Source organism: Penicilliopsis zonata (assembly GCF_001890105.1).
Source record: "Penicilliopsis zonata CBS 506.65 unplaced genomic scaffold ASPZOscaffold_8, whole genome shotgun sequence".
Taxonomy (NCBI): domain Eukaryota; kingdom Fungi; phylum Ascomycota; class Eurotiomycetes; order Eurotiales; family Aspergillaceae; genus Penicilliopsis; species Penicilliopsis zonata.
Window position 1 is genome coordinate 231,387 of NW_019208918.1, and position 14,588 is coordinate 245,974.

At 56.1% G+C, this 14,588-nt stretch overlaps 5 protein-coding genes across 5 annotated transcripts; 1 reads left to right on the top strand and 4 right to left on the bottom strand.

The window, feature by feature from the left end:
* Positions 1-4: 4 nt before the first annotated feature.
* ASPZODRAFT_2035767 (hypothetical protein) lies at positions 5-1,560 on the bottom strand. Its single transcript, XM_022727581.1, has 2 exons — positions 1,371-1,560; positions 5-1,327 (listed from the first exon to the last, which is right to left on the bottom strand). Exons 1-2 carry the CDS (start codon positions 1,467-1,469, stop codon positions 23-25), a joined length of 1,404 nt encoding a protein of 467 aa, XP_022580529.1. The 5' UTR covers positions 1,470-1,560; the 3' UTR covers positions 5-22.
* A 406-nt stretch (positions 1,561-1,966) lies between these two features.
* On the bottom strand, positions 1,967-2,782 carry ASPZODRAFT_67300 (hypothetical protein; the record flags this gene model as incomplete). The annotated part of the gene is made up of 1 exon (XM_022729446.1): positions 1,967-2,782. The coding sequence occupies one exon, from the start codon at positions 2,780-2,782 to the stop codon at positions 1,967-1,969; it is 816 nt and encodes a 271-aa protein (XP_022580530.1).
* Positions 2,783-3,000: 218 nt separating this feature from the next.
* ASPZODRAFT_67410 (hypothetical protein) lies at positions 3,001-5,268 on the bottom strand (the record flags this gene model as incomplete). The annotated part of the gene is made up of 3 exons (XM_022729459.1): positions 3,001-4,871; positions 4,950-5,056; positions 5,138-5,268. The coding sequence occupies 3 exons, from the start codon at positions 5,266-5,268 to the stop codon at positions 3,001-3,003; spliced, it is 2,109 nt and encodes a 702-aa protein (XP_022580531.1).
* Positions 5,269-5,888: 620 nt separating this feature from the next.
* Positions 5,889-10,259, bottom strand: ASPZODRAFT_16617 (hypothetical protein; the record flags this gene model as incomplete). The annotated part of the gene is made up of 1 exon (XM_022726742.1): positions 5,889-10,259. One exon carries the CDS (start codon positions 10,257-10,259, stop codon positions 5,889-5,891), a length of 4,371 nt encoding a protein of 1,456 aa, XP_022580532.1.
* Positions 10,260-13,462: 3,203 nt separating this feature from the next.
* Positions 13,463-14,578, top strand: ASPZODRAFT_16619 (hypothetical protein; the record flags this gene model as incomplete). Its single annotated transcript, XM_022726744.1, has 1 exon — positions 13,463-14,578. One exon carries the CDS (start codon positions 13,463-13,465, stop codon positions 14,576-14,578), a length of 1,116 nt encoding a protein of 371 aa, XP_022580533.1.
* Positions 14,579-14,588: the final 10 nt, after the last annotated feature.

Genomic DNA, 14,588 nt, shown 5'->3' on the forward strand with positions numbered 1-14,588 from the left:
TATTCCTATAATCAAAAGAAATCTAGGCAAATCCCATTCGGAGAAGTTTATTCCCAAACTCCACGAGATAATAATCCGCATAGACGAGTCCATGGTCACTGTAGCGATCATGGTCCCCGGCGTTATGGTTGGCCGTTGCATGTTGCAGGATGGCGTCGAAGCGGCGTCCAACGTCTGAAACAGAGATGTCTTCCTCGGGAGAGGAAACCCTGCCGATGAATTTCGCCTTGTTGGCGAGACAATGCGTGAGAGTCTCGCTCACTATACGCATGGCCGCCACCCGGAACCGATCTGCGAGTTTGGTATTCCCCTCCGCCAGGAGAGCCTGCGAGAGCACGAGCATCCCGTTGGCGGCGATGACGCCCGCCGACGAGTCACGAAGAGGGCTGTCTAAATCCTCGATCGGGGCGTCGAAATCCCACAGCGGGACGTACCGGCCATGACGCTCAACGCAGCTAGGTGCCGCCTCCAGCTGTTGCAGGAAGTATTCGGCTAGTCCGCACGCCGTAGACAGGAACTCCTGCTCGTGCGTCCACGTGTACGTCTGTGCGAAACCTAGTATGGCCCATGCCTGGCCGCGCGCCCAGGTTGAGTCATGGCTGTATCCCTGTGCGGTGCGGCGCTCCTTGACCGACCCAGTGCGGGGATCAAAGTTCACCACATGGCAGGTTGAAAAGAGCGGCCCATTGTAGCGGCTGTTGGTAGGGACAGTAGTGTGGGGAGATTCCCTGCGCAAAATGGAAGAGATGATGGTGTGGGCGTGTGCCGTGGCGATATCGGACAGGGTGCGGTCCGCGGTGTGGTGGGCGGCATAATAGAGGAGATCGAGGTTACACATGCTGTCGACGATGACGAGGAAGTCGTCTGTGAGACTGGTGATCTCGACATTGACCTGACGCAAGGCGTCCCAGCTGCGAATCGCACGGACTCGTGGGTCGTACCGAGTCGCCAAGCTGTGCGCTGCAGTCAGCACAAGCTGCAGGCTGTGCTCGTTGCCTGTCAGCTCCCAGCTGGTACACAGAGCGGGCTGGATGATGAACCCCAAGTCATGGGTATCTGTCCTGGTCGCCATCGCATGAAGAGGCTGCGTCCAAGAGTCGCAGAGCGCGAGCAGTTTCTGTCGTAGGGCCGTTGGATTCAGCCTGTTGTCGTCCGGGTTCCGACTGTAATACGGGAAAACGCGCGGGTACTTGACTGCCCGCTCGACAAGCAGGTACAGCAAGCCCGGAAAGAAGCCGCAGGTCCAGAATTCAGCATCGCGAAGGAAGTATTGGCCTGTGGCCGAGGGTCCGTCGGGGACAAACTCAGGATACGCGGTGGGAGGCGACTGCAGATTAACATCATGAACAGACGAAGGATCGAACACATACATTATCCTCCAGAGCCTCTATAGCAGTCCGCACCAACTTAGCCAGCACATTCTCATCGAAGAGGTCCCGTAGCATCTGCTGGTACGTCGCCGTCGCCATCGTCTTTCCAACCACGTCGTCCTCCTCCACCGTCGTCACGCTGGACACGCCGTTATCCGAGTCCGACAGAACGAGCGAGACATCCTCGCACTCACCCCCTGCTTTCAAATTAGATCCCGTCATGGTGATTCAGTGATTGGAAGTCTACTTTCTTGAGCCACGGGCGCGACTTTATTCTCTCCGTCTCGGAGGCCTAAGGACGATCCCGAGGACAATCCCCCGAGGCCGAGTCAATCAGAAGTGAGATAGAAGTGAGAAGTGAGACCGAAGAGATAGAGTGAGATAGAAGTGAGAAGTGAGATAGAAGAGAGAAGAGAGATAGACGTGAGATAGAATTGAGATAGAAGAGAGAGTAAGAGTAAGAGTAAGAGTAGAAGAGAAGAGAGAGAAGGCTCACGTGGACGCATCACATGACACTAATATACAAAACGCACAAGAAAACAAAATCATCCAACAAAATCATCAACTCCCTCTCGTAAAACTCGTCTCTACACTGCCTACTTCCTTATAGCCACCAGGAACAGTCTGGGAAAGGTAAGCATGATCTTCCCATCACCCAGCGGGAGATACGCCTCCCTCAGCCTGCCCAGATACGCGTGCAGAAAGGCCTTCTGCTCCTCTTCATCCAAGGGGTCCAAGAAGGGTCGCAGCCCCGTACTCTTCACCCACTCGACGACTGCCTGATGATCGGCCAGGATATGCTGATAACTCGTCTGCCAGATATCGAGCCGTTCACAGAGCGGATGGAGCGCTTCATACAGCTCTCGCGGGGAGGGCACGGGGTCTCGAACGGGATTCGCAGCCTCCAACTTCTGCCTCCACGGTCCTGCCATTGCCGTTTCACGCATCGCCACATGCGACGGTTCGTCCATGTTATCGGGGACTTGCATTGCAAACACACCCCCTGTGGACTGGGAGGTGATCAGGGATTGCAGGATGGGGATGCGTTGGCTGGCGGGAAGCCACTGGAACACGGCATTGGAGAAGAACAGATCAACCGTGGAGGAAGGATCACCAGTGTCTGAAGAAGAAGAAGAAGAAGAAGGGCGATAACTTTCTAGATCGGCTACTTGGAATGGAACGCCTGGGAGGGTTTTCCGCGCCTTGTCAATCATCGCAGGCGAGCTGTCCATCCCCTCAATGGCCGCACGGGGATACCGCTCCACCAGGACGGCCGTCGAGTTGCCTGGCCCGCAGCCTAGATCGACGATGCGCTTCGGACTGGCCAGGGGGACGCGAGCCAGCAGGTCGTGCGAGGGTCGGGTGCGTTCTGCTTCGAAGCGGAGGTACAGCGAGGCGTTCCAGTCTGCCATTATTGCTGTCATTTTTCTTGTGGTGGTGAGATTTCGAACGGTTCTGAGCATTTTATCCCTTTCTCCAACTCTCTCTAGAAAACGGCGAACATTGGTATATAAGTATACTCTAGTCATGACTTTATTTAATTGACGTCTTAGTCAGATGGCGAAATGCGGTCCGAGTTTCGGAGCGATGTCGCTAATAACTCTAGATGATAACTATATCTATCTTCTATCTAGCTGCACAAACAGAGAGCCTCGAGCAGAGCACCACCAACTTTGCCCCCGCGAATACCCTCGTAAATCATCGAGATCCACGAGCCGACGGTCTTCCTGTCGCGGCCGGCAAGGGTGTCACCCCCCTCTGAAGGCGTCGGATGCTCGACAAGCCCACGGTGAAAGGGGACCCCGATTTCGTTCCGCACAACATGGTAGAGAGCCTTGGACCCGACGCCCAGGAGAGTCGCGGTGTGCGGTTCTGCCACGAAGGAAGCCCATGTCTCCTTGTAGACGGCGTGCATGAGTTCCCTGGCCCCGGTCATCCACGCACTGATATCTTGAGTGGAGAGCAAGCTGCCTTCTTCCTCGGCTCCCTTGTCTTCTTGGGGTGTGACTCCCGCTAGGAAAACAGGAAGGCATGCATTGAGGGTCGTGGTAATACGTTCATCAAGAACCAGGCGCGATGTAGTAGGCCAGACGAGGGCAATCTTTCCGCACAGAGCCGTGTTGAGCTTTTCCACCTGCTTGTCGGACAAGACGGTCGAGAAGAGCAAGCCAGTCACCTCTTTCAGCCGGTGAGCGATGGCATCCAGGAAAGACAGGTGGAGCGCGCGAAGATCCAACGCCTGGCAGCAGACGTACAGATTGCACGCACACATCATGGCCACCAACTCGGCAGCTTGCAGGGTGTACCTGCCCGAGACAAACGCCATGGAGTTGACGGCCTGGTTGTGCATCTCGGCGGCCTGGACGTGGCTGCTGACGGGGGACGCCAGGTACGCCAGCTCGGCCATGTACGAGGCCATGCTGATGTCGACGCCCTTCATGGTGAAGGAGGTGTTGGGATCATCCGCGACCAGGTTGGTGGGCAAGCCGTTGTTGAAGTTGGGGTCGATCAGCTCGCCGGTCTGCGCAAAGATCAGCCGGCCAAACATCTGCAGCGCGAGCCGCGTCTTCTCCATGGCCGAGGTGATGGCCACCGCCTGGAAGTTGCCACCGCTGTAGATCCGTTCGGACTGCGGGTCGACCAGCGGGTTGTCGCTGGAGGAGTTCAGCTCCGTGGTGACCTGCGCCTGGGCCAGGAGCAGGTCTTCCAGCTGGGGCCCGATCCACTGCGGGACGGTGCGCCAGGCGTAGCGGTCCTGGATGAGCCCGGCGCGCTGGTTGCCGTCCAGGGCAAGCCGCGATCCCTGGAGCAGCGATCGCATGTTCTGCGCACATTCCAGCTGGCCGTCGTGCGGTCTGACGGCAGCGATGAACGGGTGAAAGCTCTCGGTGGTTCCGCCGAGCGCCTCGACCCCCATCGCCGACAGCCCCTGCACCAGGACTGCCAGCTGGTGGGACTCGTACAGCGCCAGACTCGCCAGCGCAGCAGCAAATGCCGTCCCGTTCACGAGTGCCAGCCCTTCCTTGGGCTTCATGATCTGTGGCTGGAGTCCCGCCGCCGCGAGCGCCTCCCTGGCGGACATGGTGATGGTGGTTTTGTTGTCTTCAGCGTCTGCCACCTGCACGTACACGTCGGGATTCCCCTCGACAGCGCCCGCAATGTAAGACAGCGGCATGAGATCGCCCGACGCGGAAATCGACCCGCGCAACGGTACGACGGGCGTGATTCGGTGCTCGAGCAGGGCCAGCAACGATGTGAGCGTCTCCAGTGTCAAAGCCGAGTGACCACGGGCGTTGGTGTTGCACCGCACAACCAGTGCAGCACGCACCCACGCAGCAGGCATGCTGTGCGAAGCAAGGGGGGAATCACTATTGCTTTTGTCATTAACCTTATCGCGAGTGACCAAAATCCCAGCCTGTGTCAGCTGCAGGAGACTGGCTTGCAGGGCTGTCGTCCGGTCGGTACGAGTGTCTGCGCTCCCACCGAATCCCGTATTCACGCCTATTGGATCGAAGATGAAGGATCAGCGTTGATCTTGAAAAAGGCAAATCCACCCGGAAGAACGAAATTCTAGCAAACCGTAGACAAATTTTCCCTTGGCGAGATGGTCGTTCAACACGCTGACGCTCTTCTCGATCCGGTCGAGCACGACGGGATCATCGGTGAGGCGAGGGAGGCAGCCATGACTAGAAGAAGAAGAAGAAGAAGAAGAAGCCGTCAGTAAACAGATTCTTTGGAATCAAAGCTATGAAGAAATCTATTCTCACTGGGCTATGGCAACCACGGCGGGGATGTCGAGGCCAGAGCCGTTGATGACGACCGCTTCACCCGACTGGTGAGCAAGGAGACCCTGCCACAGCTGGGCAGTTGCTGCTAGATGAAGGGTTTCTGCTGCCATTTTGACTGACTGGAAGAGCGAAAAGACGAAGCTGGAAAAAGTCTGGTGGGAAGAGCAGAAGAGCAAGAAGAGTGTTTGTTGAAGAGCAGAGGGAGAGAGGGTGGGAGGAGAGTAGAAATACCTCACTTCAACCACCAGAAAGAAAGAGATGGAGAAATTCTAATCTTCACTGACCTCATCATACCTTCTATCACATTCTTTTCTTCTTTTTTTTTTATCCTTATTGATTTTGGGAGATGTAGTCTCTATTGGTGGCTGGTGAAGAAAATCTCTCCCTCACTCCTCACTTCTGCAGAGTGACACACCATCATCTTTAGGCATTTTACTGGATGGAGATAAAGAATAAGGGTGCCAGCCATCATTTAGCAACTGACAGGGATGGTGACACCAAGGAAGAGCTGAAGAATGGTTGAGTAGAATGTTTTTGTTTTGCTATGAGTCAAAAGAGTCTACAGGAGGGGGGGGGAAAAAGCAAAAAGAGGAAGAAAAAAATAGACATGGAAAATAATATTAACATAAAGACAGTGGCTACTCAGAAAAATACTCCATAGACAAAAATCAATCAGGTAAATAGTTTTTGAATCAACAAAAATAGAAAAAAAAAAAAAAAAAACCAGTGATCACTTCTTCCTCCTCCACACCCGGACGCGGAAGAGATAGTACAGCAGGACTGTGCCCGCCACATTGAAGACACAGTAGCACCAGAAGAGCCCGTAGTTACGCCAGCGCTGCGAGTAGTAGATGTTGCGCTCCGCCAGGTACTCGTCGGCGGACGACATGGAGCAGTACTCGCAGTTGGACGTCGCATTTGGGCGGGACAGGGTGCCGACCCCGGTCGCCTCGAGGTACTGTTCCAGGTATTGGTAGCAGGTCTCGCCAGACGGCGGGTTGAAGACGCTCATCTCGCTCGGGGAACATTGCACAGAGCGGCCGTGGAGCGCGGTGGCTGCAATGCCCCCGATGTAGTAGGTAAAGGGTGACACGCGGTACATGAAGATCCAGAATCCAGGCAGTGCACTGGGCGGCTGCAGCACGCCGTTGAAGATGAAGGACAGACCGAACATCAGGATGGTCAGCATGCCGGCCAGCGGGGGGACGGGGATTGCGGCGATCACCAGCTGCGCCATGGTCGAGGCGAAGATGTAGAATTGAACGATGAACAGCAAGACCAAGCCCTGGGTCTGCGAGCTGCCGTCGACCCCAAACACCGAGAAGAAGAAACAGGCCCAGGCGCAGATGCCCAACAGGACCTGCCAGGGGATCTCGACCAGCACCTGCGACAGGATGAACACCTTCCACGAGTACACGCGCGAAGGCCGTTCGCGGACTTCGTACAGCGAGCGTTGCAGCACGAACTTGGGCATGATCTGGTTGACCAGACTGGAGAAGATGGTGCACATGAGAAAAATGCTGAACAGCGCGTTCTGGAACCCTTGCTCCGAGTCGTTGGCCTTCCAGAATGAGAACCCGATGAAGAGACCAGCGAAGATACCCAGCAGAAACTTGGCGAGGATGTACTCAGGCTGACGGTAGTACTGCTGAAAGGCCCGTGCCGCCACATACCGGAACTGTGCATACAGCGGCAGCGCGAATTCACGGTCGTAGTCTTCACGTACGATGTCGTCATCGCCGGGGGTGGTAGTAGTAGTAGTAGTAGTAGTAGAGGAGGTGGTTGACAGCGCGAGCAACCGGTCTAGTTCCTCCAGCACCTCCTTGCGTTCCACGCTTTGGTTCCAGGTGTCCACCCAGTTGACACCGGGGGCACCGTTACCCGAGACCATCTCGAGAATGTACTCGGCGGGATTCTCCAGTTCCTCGCAGGCGCGGGCGCCACTGCGCACAAAGTAGTCGAGCAGCGTCTGCGATTCGGCCCCAATGTCGCCAAAGTAGACCGTTCGCCCTCCCTGCGCGAGGAAGAGCAGGCGATCAAAGGACTGAAAGAGCAGGGCACTGGGCTGGTGGATGGTGGCCAACACCGCCTGCCCGTGGTCCGCCAGCTTCCGAAGGAGGGCGCAGATGGTCCAGGAGCTTTGCGAATCCAGACCGCTGGTGGGTTCATCCAGAAAGATCAGTAGGGTAGGCTTCGCGGCAAGCTCCACCCCGATGCTCAACAGTTTCCGCTGCTCGACATTCAGGCCCTCTCCCAGGGAGCCGACGACAGCCTCGGCAAAGTCTTCCATGCCGAGCATATGGATGACCTCCTCCACGTATTGGTGTTTGTCTGTGATGGAGACGGACCGCGGCTGTCGTAACACCGCACTGAAGCGAAGCGCCTCGCGGACGGTGGTGGTTTCCAGGTGCAGGTCTTGCTGTTGGACGTAACCCGTTCGGCGGGGGAAACTGGACTCTAATGCCTTGCCGTTGACCAGGATGTCACCCTGGACCACCCCGAGGGAGACTCGCTGGGCGAGGACGTCGAGCAGGGTGGTCTTGCCCGCTCCCGAGACCCCCATCAACGCGGTGAGCGTGCCCGGTTTCACCCAGCCATTGACGTTGTCGAGCAATCGACGGGTACCCTCTTTGACGGGGATCTCATACTGCAGGCCCTTCCACATCAGGGTATCCTGGTGGGGGGGCAGATTTCTCATCTGTGCCTCGAGGAGAGCCTCTGGGCTGCGGGCGGCAGCATCCGCCGACGGCGGCCGTTCCACGTCCTTGGTATCCTGAAGATGGCGGGGCGCGTGACCGGGGCGAAACACCAGGGCCTCCGCTTTGGACTCGCCGCCGGTGTTCATCTCGGACGCAAAGAGGTAGAGGCATGTGAAGAAGAGCATAAAGGCCAGCAGGATGCCAAAGTTGCGCCAGATATGCGCGTAGGTGTATCCATAGTTCTGCTCGATAAAACGGTCCCCGGACACGGTCATCTGGCCGGCCACGGCACCGACGGCCGAGCAGATGAATGAATCACCCTTGGCGTAGGGAGGGATGACGGCGGAGCAGGTGAACTCACGGCCGTGAAACTCATTGCTGACGAGAGATTCAAAACTGTAGTAGACGGGGTTGAGCCAGCGGATCCAGGAGAGCCACGGGTGCATGTAGGTCTGAGGCAAAGCGAAGCCGGCGTAGACGACAAAGGAGAGGATGGTGAGGCCGGCGAGACCCATCGCCTGGCCCATGGTCTTGGTGAGGGCGCCGAGGCTGCGGAAGATGCCTGACATGGTGAGGATGGTGGTGATGAGGAAGAGGTAGAAGATGAAGAACTGGGAGGGCTCGCGGCGGAGGTTGGCCATGAAGTAGAGGATGATGCTGAAGATGGAGCAGCGGGCGAGTTTGATGGGGAGATCGGACAGGATGCTGGCGAGGGCCTCGGTGAAGGGGTGGACGAATGCATAGCGGACCTGTTTTTGCACGATGGGCCGTTGGCTGTAGAGCATCATGATCTCGTTGACGGTGATGAGGGCATTCATGAGGACGGCCATGTAGAGGACGGCGCCCTTTTCGAAGAAGGCGCTGGTGTCGTCCGGCGAGTTGTAGAAGATGGATCCGATGATGAGGGAGAGAACGACCTGGACGATGACCGTCGACATGGCGGTGGGGAGATCGTTGCGGAGTCTCTGGAAGGCTCGGCGCAGGCACAAGCGGACCTGCATGGGCGCGGAGAGCAGATAGGGGCTGGTCGGTCGCGTGTGCCGGGCCTGCTGGTCGACATGGCTTGCCTGGAACCTCTGGGCGCCCTCGCCCCCGATCGGATGGGCTTCCTGATATTGGGCGATCTGCCGGTGGAGATCCTTGCACTCGGGGCTCTGCTTCCAGTATTCGGCAAACTCGGCCGGGGTGCGGGGGACTTTGCCCTCCATTCCGGGCCGGGGCTGTCGCTCTGCCGGGTTGGTGATGGCGGTCAGGAAGTCCGGGGCGACCTGACGGGGCTCCCGCTTCCAGCCCATCGCCTGGAAGTAGTCGACGGCGCGGTCGACGGGGCCGTAGTAGATCTGACGGCCCTCGTAGAGCAGGATGACCTTGTTGAAGCGATCGTACATGGACTGGGAGGCCTGGTAGGCGGCGACGGCATGACAGGACCGGGACAGGTCGGCGGAGACGCGCAGCGCCTTGACGAACTGCAAGGCCGAGGCGGCGTCGAGACCGCGGGTGCTGTTGTCCCAGGCGCCGATGCGGACGCGGGAGAGGAACATCTCGGCGATGCTGACCCGCTTGCGCTCGCCTCCACTGACCCCGCGGACGAAGTTGTCCCCGACCTTGGTGTGGAAGGTATGTGTGAGGCCGAAGACGGCCATGACGACCTTGACGATGAGGTCGACGTATTCCGGGCGAGAGAGACCCTCGATGCGCTGGCCCGGTACGCGAGCGGCGGCGGCAAAGGAGAGGGTCTGGCCGACGGTCAGATGGGGGAAATGTTCATCGATCTCTTGGTTGTAGGCCACCTCGCCACGGTACTGCTTGATCATGTGGTCGTAACCGATGCCCTGGTAGTGAATCTGACTCTGCGGCTCGAGAGTGAGGCCGCCGAGGTGGCCACACAGGGTCTTGAGGAAGGTCGAGCAGCCACTGCCGGGGCGCCCGAGCACGAGCAACAGCTCGCCACTCTGCAGCAAGCCGTCAAAGCCATTCAGAATGCGTCGCCGCCGGGTGGCAGACGCCTGGCGGGTTCCCAACAGTGTCCTGGCAGCGCGGCGGAAGGGCAGCGTCAAGGTCGAGACGACGGTCTCCTGGTAGCGTAGGTCGGCGCCGGAGCCCGAGACGCAGAGGTTGGAGAAGGCGACGCCCTGGCCCTGCATGGTGATGCCTGCCTCCTGCGCCGACATGAGGGTCATCTGGGCCCATCGGTAGTGGTCGAAATCCGGACTGTTGGGATCCAGCAGGGGGTCTTCCTTGTCCTCCTCCCCCACGGTTCCCGGCGGTCTATTGGGATGGGAGGCGGCAGAGACGGATAAGGTGCGTGTTCGCAGGTCAGAGGCGATTCTGGTGATGGTCTGAAGCGACTGGTAGTCCAAGACCTGGGAGTCTACCGGGTCCTCTTCCTCGGAGATCTCCATGGTGGAACAATTCTGTGGGGTGTATCAATTAGCAGTAAGTGTTGTCAACCGAGAAGAGTACAGAGAAGGAGTCAGAGGAGTCATCAGAGGGGTCAGAAAAGGAGTGAGAGAAGGAGTGAGAGAAGAAGTGACGGGAGAAAGAGTGAGGATATTTGAGTCAGAGGGGGAGGAAGTTGCCCAGGATTTCTTCTCGTCAAAAGTTATGCTGAGGAGGTCGGGACTCGCTCCTTCCTGCAACACGAATCGACTGCCCGATGGGGAATGGGAGGACGGCCTGAGGCAGACGCTCCGACGATCCGCTTGGCCCCAGAGGGCCTAGCGTCGGTGAGTCTTGCTCCGACCCCCGATCCACCGGCCAATCGGAGCCTGGGGACTCTGGTCTTTGAGTTTCCGGTGCACGGGCAGATGAGAGGGCGAGCCCCGATTGGGGTTTGTGCACAGCATTAGCCGGATGTGGTAAGCCAGGCGAATTATGCGGTAGTGGTAGGTAAGTATAGGCAATACTACCTAGTAGATACCAAGGTACAGTACAAGTATATAGCTATAGAGATATACCTCAGTTACTAACAAGTTGTTCAATCCATACTGAATACTAAAATCAGCCACTACTACATACTCTATTGTTTACTCCATATGGAAAAGTCAGCAAGATCTGGTCTAGTCCTTTTGGGGCTGATTATGCGAGTCTATTGTTATACTCTAGTTAGGCAGATTATGCTATAGACTGACAGATACTAGTAACTACCAGGTGGTATGGAGTAGTATACTATAGGCTCCTCCCTGTAGTAGAATAGTTCAATAAAATGACCAGAGAGACAGCAGGCAATTGGTTCCAGAGTGATATTATATATATATATATATAGCCATGTACTATCTTGTACTTATTTATCTATCCGTTTATATATATTGTACTCATATATCTTTATGATTCTATTTTCTTGATTTATATATTTTTTCAGGTAGATTCATTATTTATATGAAGAGTAAACAACTACTAATGAAATAACAATGCTATTCTGCTCAATCCATCTCAGAACACATCCTTTGCTTTATCTAACATCAATTTCTTATATCTCTATTTTTCCTAGAAAACTACCTAGTATCAACAGGCACTATATATATTAGCTATATATGTATTAGGTAGATATATATAGGTAGATATATATAGGTAGATATATATACTCATTCCTGATGCTGACGCCTGAATAGGCTTAGGCAGGCTTAGAGTCGATTCACAGCAACTCGCTGGAGCTTCCCAACAACAAACACCTCTTCCTGTCAACCCTCATCTCCTCACTCTCAACCCAGTTCATCGAATTCCATCTTACATCTTGTGTTGCATTCCCTTCAACTGGTGTTCACCACGATGATCCTGTCGACACGCTGGCGAAACGCTCGAGAAACTAGACCAACGCCAGCAACGCCAGCCGACTCGATGGATCTGCTACGGAGCTCCATCGCCGTTGACAGATATGACTAGTACTGTAGGTAGAAATCTTCATCCTTCCTGTTATCCACAATACTGATCGATCGAGATCGGAGAGCCATGATCTCGACCGTGGCCGCCGGTCGGAATCCTGCATCCTGGCTCCCCTTCAGACCCATCGATTGCGCGTTGAAAAAGAACCCGGAAGGTAACTATGGTCGACATTTTCGACAGCCAAGCCAGGCTTACAAGAAAACAGGGCGACGCGTCTCGGCGGAAACTGCTTGCTCTGGCCGCTGTGGAGTAAGACGCCTACAGGCTAGAAGCCCCTCCGGAGGAAGAAAGGATACCGAAGAGCAAAGGGGGGATAGCGAGAGAATACCAAAAGAATACTCAAGGAACACCGGAAGAATACTCCATTTATCGGATGAGATCTGATATCCGGGGCAGCTCAAACAGCGGTCGCAGCGATTGAGTTTCTGCACGGAATAATGCTCCCTTCATTACCACTGGCTCGAGCTTCAAACCCACCACCCCTTGGTGGCAACTGGCTGGAAATGCCAACTCCTTCGCTAAGCGAGAGAGCAAGCGAGAGATCGGAAGCCACCGATCTTGCTGTGGATGCCGGATGTGTTGCCTGGTAACTACTCCGGCCGGATGGACTCCTCCCACTTCTCGACCCACCGGCTTTCTCTTCGCCGGAATCTCCTGGGCAATCCGAGGATAACCCGAGGAGGAGAAGTTATTATTAATCATTGGTTCCAGTCACATGTGAAGCGCCCTGTCCTTGTAAGTAGGCCGTGTTGCATGTCTATATCGTACTACGGAGTACACGCATGCCACCTAATGCCTCTTTTCAGACGAACGGAATAGATCGTGGAAGTGCTGGTTCATCTGCTGAGAACTCTAGTCTAGAGTTGAAGATGGAAAGGCGAGGACCTCCTGTGCTTCTGTCAAGCACGCATCGCTTACAAGAAAGGGGACTTCCAGGGGTTTCTTTCTCCCCACAGTCAACACTATAGATGAATCTTCACGGGCTATCATTACTATATGGGCGATAGCTCAATAGCTGACACCTCGCTAAGGATGCGATCGTCCTAGGGTCTGAAGACATAACAAGTCACTGCTGACTCCCTATTCTGGCACGCATCGCATACCGAGTGGAGACGACCAACCCTGATTAGAGTGATCTGCAACTCTACCAAATTAACTACCAGCTACTCCGTATACCAAGGCGTTTGGACGAAACTTGGCGGATGCTTGACTGCTCGGTGGCTCCTGTTGTCACCACGAACAAGCCTCGGCGTACTGATGATGGATTCATGGACAGTTTCTTTATTCAGGTGCCATCTCTGGTTTCCAGCACAAGTGCCAGTCTTCTGGGTTGCCTGAGAGCATGTTCTGCAGTTGTGATGTTGATACCCGCCGTCGTTTCACATTGCTCGGAATGATGCCTTTTCGATCATCTGCAACTCCACTCGGTCGAACCGTCGCAAATCCACAGTGTCCTGCAGAAGGGAGAAATACGTCTATCAAATTTTAACCTCAATGTCGAGTAAATTAACATGCCGTGGGCTGTCACAGATTAAGCCCTGGGTCAACCCCTGGCTATCAGCGGTATCAGCTATAAAGACCCGAGGAGAGTGAGCTTGACCATCGCCATTTCCCAATCATCGCCATCAAATTTTGTTCTGTTGATCGGAACTGTCACTCTCTTTTCATCCAATCCACTCTTTCCAACCTTTTCTACCGTTAACTTGATATCTGTTGACCAGATATGCCTTCCGTGCAATCCACGCTGATCGGGCTCACCCTGGGCGCCGCGCTGGCGGCTGCGGCACCTGCTCCGTCGCGCGTGTCGGAGCTGGTCAAGAAGAGCAGCTGCACGTTCACCGAAGCGGCGCAGGTGTCTGAGAGCAAGAGCTCGTGCTCGACGATCGTGATCGACAGCATCACGGTGCCCGCAGGCGAGACCCTCGACCTGACGGACCTGACCGAGGGCACGACGGTGACGTTCAAGGGCACGACGACCTGGGAGTACGAGGAGTGGGACGGCCCGCTGCTGGAGATCTCCGGCACGAAGATCACGGTGAACCAGGAGTCGGACGCGGTGCTGGACGGCAACGGGGCGGCGTGGTGGGACGGCGAGGGCAGCAACGGGGGCAAGACGAAGCCCAAGTTTTTCTACGCGCACTCGCTGGACGACTCGGTCATCTCCGGTCTGTACATCAAGAACACGCCCGTGCAGTGCTTCTCGATCGAGAGCGACAACCTGCTCATCGAGGACGTGACCATCGACGACTCGGACGGCGACACCGACGATCTCGGCCACAACACCGACGGCTTCGACATCGGCGAGTCGACCTACATCACCATCACGGGCGCCACGGTCTACAACCAGGACGACTGCGTGGCCATCAACTCGGGCGAGAACATCTACTTCTCCGGCGGGACCTGCTCCGGCGGCCACGGCCTGTCGATCGGCTCCGTCGGCGGCCGCAGCGACAACACCGTCAAGAACGTCACCTTCATCGACTCCACCGTCACCGACTCGGAGAACGGCGTGCGGATCAAGACCGTCTACGACGCCACCGGCACCGTCGAGGACATCACCTACTCCAACATCAAACTCAGTGGCATCTCAGACTACGGCCTCGTCATCGAGCAGGACTACGAGAACGGTGACCCTACGGGCACCCCCTCCAACGGCGTCACCATCTCCGGCGTCACCCTGACCGAGATCACAGGCTCGGTCGACGACGACGCCGTCGAGATCTATATCCTCTGCGGCGATGGCAGCTGCTCCGACTGGACCGTTTCCGATGTCGACATCACCGGTGGCAAGACCAGCGATGCCTGCGAGAACGTCCCTTCGACCATTTCTTGTACTTAATTCTTCTACA